The sequence below is a fragment of the Chinchilla lanigera genome, unplaced genomic scaffold (assembly GCF_000276665.1).
Source record: "Chinchilla lanigera isolate Chin_1 unplaced genomic scaffold, ChiLan1.0 scaffold00042, whole genome shotgun sequence".
NCBI classification, from domain to species: Eukaryota; Metazoa; Chordata; class Mammalia; order Rodentia; family Chinchillidae; genus Chinchilla; species Chinchilla lanigera.
The window spans coordinates 10,494,952-10,501,484 of NW_004955443.1; the positions used below are offsets into that span (position 1 = coordinate 10,494,952).

Below are 6,533 nucleotides of genomic sequence, written 5' to 3' on the forward strand. Positions count from 1 at the left end.
TGCATTTTAACCATCATGTTTGATGAAGATTTTTATAGCTTTAATGGATATTTGAAAATAGACACTTCTAATTTGTTTGATGGTATATTAATAATTATTTGAAAATAGCTAATGTTTCAAATCTTTGTGTGGATCTAATTTGAGGTTTATATTTCATTCAATCTTCACAACTATTGTGTCAGCCAGATAGGAAAAATGAATCTTAGAAAATGTTAAGCTCAGGGCTGAAAGTTATGATGTAGTGGCAGAATTCCTACCTAATGTACATTAGCAACTGAGTTCAGTACCCAAAATGCCAAAGAAAAAGAAAAAAAAATAGCATGCTACAAATCCCACAGATGGTAAATTTTAGAACAAGTAACTGGCTCCATCTACTGTGTGTGTGTGTGTGTGTGTGTGTGTGTGTGTGTGTGTGTGTGCATGTGTGTTTGGTTACTTGGTTGGTTTAGTTGGTTTATTTGGTTGGTTGATTGTTTATTTGGGTTAGATAGTGGGTTTTGTAGTAATGGGTCTGAAGCCTAGGACCTCTGACATGCTAGGCAGGCACTCTACCACTAAGCTACATCCTCAGAACTTTTTTAGAATTTTATTTTGAGCAGAGTCTTGCTAAATTGCCCTGGTTGGCCTTGAACTTATGATGCTCATGCCTCAGCCTTCCTAGTAGCAGGCATTATAGGAATGTACCACCTTGCCAAGTCTTCTATCCATCTGTCTTTAATGTAAAAAGCCCAACTTGTCTAAACTTATATTCCTTCAAATCACTCTAAGATACTGATTAACTCCAATACAAATTAAAATTAATATCTAATCCATACTCACATGAAGTTGGACTGAAAGAACATAGTTAGACTTACAGTAATATGTTATGTTGAGTGCCAAATAAATATTAGGTTTCTACATTAAAATTACCAACTTGAGTCTCCCTTCTTCTCATTACTTCTCATTTCATACCAAGAAAGTGGCTAAAATATGGACAGTGTTGCAGAGAAATGAGAGATCTATATTTTTCCACAGTGTTATATTTTCAGTTATAAAATAATCAAGTTTTATCTATTTACCAGTCAGAATTTTAAAGTGCACTTTAACATAAAAATGGACAACAAAAATATGGATATTGCAGAGAGGGGCCATTTATTTAAATTAACCATAAAGATAGAAAAAATAGAAAATTACCCAGCATGTTAGTTTGCTGGAGTATTCTCTAGTGACAGTAATAATGGGAATCAGAAAATGAGAAACACAGTTCAGTAGAGGATACAGTGACCCAGCTTTTGTAACTTCAGGAATGGCTCTCTTCCACGTCCTGGAAGACACTCAGAATCATCCTCTTTCTGAAGCTCTGGTTACCAGTTGACAGATAAAGTAGAATGAGGAGACCTGCACATAGTTCCATTCTCCCCAGCCCTAATCAAATACATCCAGCCTAGTCAGTGTCATAATTTACATTAGTTTATTCCAGTGTTTTTCCTTTTGTGTACAAACTAGGATGAACACACTAAAGGAGATGTAGTTATTTTGGAAAGCTAACCATGGTGGAGCCACAAGAGATTCTGAACAAGGTTTCTTTATGACACACATATTTTATATGGCACAATGGCTTTCCAGCCTGGGTGATTGCAATGAATAGTCACCTTCTTAAATATGCAAGTCAAGCACAATTGGCTTAGACGTCACAAAGAGGAAATCACTAACCAGGGAACGCCTAAAGGAGGAGTTAGAGTGGTTCAGGCAATGACTCACTAGCATGTTTTGAGTCACTTCTGAATGTGAGGATATAAAGTGTCAGTGTTTACTTCAAGTGAAATGGGGGACCACATTTTGACTACTTTAGCACTTGTTTTGCCAAGTGGAGGTCTTTCATACATTGAAAGACTCATCCCTTGAATGCATCCCATTCTCTGACCTATAAGGACATCACAATGAAGCTGGTCCAAATTCTTCATCTTATAAATAGGATCAACATGAGAAAAATGATTGACTGGAGATCATAGGCCGAATGATGTTGTCTTGCAAATAGCATTATATATCTATGTGAAAGAGCATCAGTACCTCACGGCAAAGAGTGGTACTGAATGGGAACCTGGGAAAGTGATTATTGTTGGAGGTGACACACACTAGCACACTGATGTTTAGCAGAACACGGATACCCTCACAATGGAGCAGTGCTATGCCTTATCCATGATTTTCTCAAATGACCTTACCAAATATTCTCAGGAAGAATATATTATTTCTGCAAACAAGAAAATGAGGCTAACAAATGAAGCAAATTTCCCACGGTCATCAAACCAGTATATAATTTTAAAAAGCAAAAATTGAGTTTGACTCCCCAAATGATTTCTTCTGCCCTATTCCTCATTGTCTTTTAAAGGTATTATGCTTGGCTAGGAAAATGTGGTTTGTGAATATTTCATATTATCTGAACAAATACAAGATTATTATCCCGTCATAAAGGAGAAATAATTCATGCAATATGTCAGTCTTTCTCCATTTTTTAAGTCTTAGCCTTTTGAAGAACCTGGTAAGAACTGTGAACCATTTCTAAGGAGGTAAAATAAGCATGGAGATACATATTCAGCTTTAAGAATCTTTCAAAGCTTATCTATGAGCCCCTAAAATTCTAAAGACAAAGAGTAAAAGTTCATGATGATATTTTGAGAATATAAATAGCATAAAAATTCTCAACCTTTTAGAATTCTATAATCTCAGTTTTTGCTCATGTAACTCAGAAAGTAGTGATTTGGAAGTGTCAGTCATCTAAACAATTGTTTTTTAACTACTTTCTCATCTAATCTCTCCACCTTTAAATAAACATTTAATATATGCATTTTCTAAAATGATTAGTAATAATAATCACAAATTTCAAAGGATAGTACAACTTGAGTTAATGATTCACAATATCCTTTTTGGAGATATGACATGAAAATATAAAATTTTACTCATGCATGAGTGCTATTGATTTCATTCATGTATACTATGATGGTTGAATGCTTGTGTTCTTCCAAAATTCATATGTTGATGTTCTAACACAAAAGTGATGGTATTAGAAGGCAGGGCCTTTTTGGAGGTATTAGGGCATAAATGCAGAATCCTCTTTAATAGATTAGTGGGCTTTTAAAATGCAAACAATGGAGCTTGTCAACCTCTACCACCAAGTGAGGATGCAGCAAGATGTCATTTCTAAACTAGAAAAGCCTCACTAGACACAGAATCTACCAATGCCTTTATCTTAATGTTGCTCTTCTCAGCCCAAACAACTGTGAGAAATTATTGTTTAAAAGCCACTCAGTTTTTTGTACTTTGTTATAACACACTAAATAACTAAGATACCCACAGACTACAGCAATACCCATAAAACTAGACACATATAAGTACTCCTCACTCTGTATTTACTTACTCCTTTTCCACAATGTTATTCTTTTGATTTAGACTTTCTGAATCATCGAGATTATTCACATATTCATCAGAGATATCACATGTTGTTGAGGATGTGGTCATCTCTTCTCTTTGGTTCTCTGGAGTTTCTTTAATGTCTCCTTCTGTTGTCTGGATTACGTCAGGAATTTGTTCCTTGTTGCTATTTATGTTCTCGGCAGTCATGTGTTCTATTTGTTTATTATCTCTGTTTTCTGCATTATCTGGGAACATTGTGTTCTGTGACTCTTTTTGCCCTGTTGCATCTCTGCTCAGTGATGTGTTGTTTTCATTTTCTACTAATGCAGAATTTATATGTGTTTTATTCTTTTTTAACTGGACCTGGTTTGTGTAATGACTTTTCTCTCCATTTGTGCTGGAAACAGTAGCTGTTTCTATGACATTTAGTTTCCCTCTTGCAGAAATGCCTGTTGCTTTGGGGTCTTGAATGGTGCACATTGTCTGCTGTGGAGTATGTTCATCACGCATGCTGCATAAATTACATATCTCCTTTTCTTCTTCCTTGAGAAGCATAGCAGTGTTCCCCAAATGTCCGTTCATTCTCTTGAGGCAATCTATGAAAGTAATAATTTCTACACATACACATATACACGCACAAAGGAATAAGAACAAAATTGAAAAAATTATGCAAGGACGTCACCACATAATGAGGTATGGCAAGACAATTTTAAAAACCTACAAAGACTTTTCCTAGACATTTAAGCCAACCTTCTGAAGCAAACACATTTGCACAACTGACACTTCTAAAATTTTTAGAAATTGGGAACAAACTACTTAACATAATAGCAAAGAGTAGATTTGATTTTTACTTCTCTTGAAAATGCTTTGAATTGTAAAGATAGATAAATATCATGATCCCTTCTCCCCAGTAAAAACTGAAGTCAGCAACTCTATCAGTCATTCTTTATTTGGTGCAATTTTAAGAAGTGGTCTTTTATTCCTGCAGATACTATCGTTTATCAATTGTCCATTTAAAAGCCCAGGCCTAAAGTTAGCTGAACACTCCAGAAGAGGCCTAGGTAGCAGAAGTACTTTAGCTACCTTATTTTGGCTGATGTAGATGCTATTTTTGGAGGGGCAGCGTGCTGCTATGAAGATTAGACAAGTTTGATACATTCCTCCTACCAAGCTTGTGATCGTTAGTAATTTTCAAATTGGTCTTTCAGAGAACAGCTCTGTCCCTGCAGTTACTTCTCAACGACCACAAAACCAAGCCATACTTGTGCTCTCCATTAGGATCTGATAAGATGTCATCTCTCACTGAAGCCCTATTTCATACCCTTCGCCCCTATATACATCCCTCTTTTCACAAATGAGAAGCCTCATCTGATAACCTCTTGCAGGCTTGTAATCTTTAGAATTCAATTCGAAGCTAAGGAATCTATGATTCAGGGCCCCATTGCTTAGTGTATTTAGAATCATCACCAAAGATACTTTGAATTGTCTGGGCTTGTCTTTGGAATCCACCCTTGGCAACTTGCTATTTGTCTTCTACCTAAGACTGCCTTTTTTTTTATTCCTGTTTTCTGGTAGCTGAGCCCTAAGTTGACCTGTTGCCTAGGACCATATTTGATTCTCTTCAGAGACTCAAAGTCTGATTATGAGCACCAGCTAATGGCTCCTGAGTCCTACTTGTTTGGACCCGTATCTCTGATGCCAATTCTTTGTCTTCTAGGTAGCAATATCTTACTATTATCTACCTGGGATTCCAGCTTGATGGGGCCTGCCTACCGACTTTGACACTGTATTATTTGGATTTGAATTTCATGCTGCCACTGTATTCTTATCTGGAGAAACTACTGTTCTGCAAGATTATATTCATCAGCATGTTTTTCCTGCCTTACTGTGTTTTGCAACATAAGTAGACCTAGTCACAGGATCTTGCCATCTCTTTGCTTCATGGGGGATTCAGTTATCTATCCCAGTCCACCCAGAGTTCCTAGTACTACTGTAATGTATTATAGGCTCATGTTCAAATGACTCTAGAGATGGAATGTTATTTTCCAGTATGTTAAATAATTGCATGTTCTGCCTCAGAACTGGCCTACATTTCAAACCTCTAAGCCTTGGGTCCCACTAATAATACCTCAAGACTCCCAAACTTCCAGTTATATGATTCCAATTCATTCTATAAGCCTCCCTTTAAATGTAACACTTTTTTCTAGCAAAATTCTGAATTTTTTACGCTAAATATGGGACCCTGCCTGCCTCCAAAAGAACCTCATGAGTGTGACTCTAGTGGGACTGGCCTCGGAGCTGCTTGCATTAGTGTACATGTGTCTTACCTGACACACGCTATTGGACTCTTGGTCCCATTTAAACAGAGACATGTTTGAAATCACATAGCACCTCTCCAGTACTGCCTCAATCAATATTTCTTAGAGAAAGAATAAACCAAAAGCTACTTGCCTTGTCTCCAGACACACTGATTCTCCTTGTCCAGCAGTGCACACAGCCGCTGGCAGGTGCAACTCAGGGTCCCTGCAGTGTGCTCCAGCAGCTGTTGAAGGGCACTGCTGAGCTCTTGACCCAGAAAGACCACTGTAGCTATCCAGCTGGCTCCACCGACCCCCTCACAGAGGTCCTCACCCAGGAGCGCCTGCTTTAGCATTTGGTTTTGTCTCCAAACCTGTTTCAATATTTGGCCTAGTTTACCTGAGCCCATGTCTTCTGTATCCATTGTGTGTTCCCAAAATAATGTGCTCCTTTCCTGCCAGCAAAGACTAAAGGTTTAGCAGATTCAGACTTGGCGAGGGCTATTTCTCCTAAACTCTAGGAGATGATCCAAGTCAGCTAGCCAAGCACTTTCCTGCAACATAATAGTTTATTCAGCTTTTTGTTGACCAGTGAAAAGTTACTAGGTGACCAAAGAAGGGGGCGTTCCTGGGTGCTATTGTGTACAAAGGATTAACCACAGGCATAGAGCTAGCTCACAGAATCCACCTCTCCACACAAGTTTTACAGACTCAGTATAATATTGATGCCCCAGATACTTTTCATATTTTGAGGCAACAAAATATGGATTTCAGAGAGAATAAGAAATAATGTATTCAAAGGTAAACTGTGGGGGCTGGGGATTTAGCTCAGCGGCAAAAGCGCCT

At 37.7% G+C, this 6,533-nt stretch overlaps 1 protein-coding gene across 1 annotated transcript in view; it reads right to left on the reverse strand.

The window, feature by feature from the left end:
* Dthd1 (death domain containing 1) overlaps nt 1-6,264 on the reverse strand; it is a 56,300-nt gene extending 50,036 nt beyond the window's left edge. Inside the window, exons 1-2 of the mRNA XM_005392015.2 lie at nt 5,842-6,264; nt 3,395-4,004 (exon numbers count right to left, since the gene is read on the reverse strand). Coding sequence (XP_005392072.1) covers nt 3,395-4,004; nt 5,842-6,112 — 881 coding nt within the window. The 5' untranslated portion in view covers nt 6,113-6,264. The remainder of the gene's footprint in view (nt 1-3,394; nt 4,005-5,841) is intronic.
* Between the last annotated feature and the right edge of the window lie 269 nt (nt 6,265-6,533).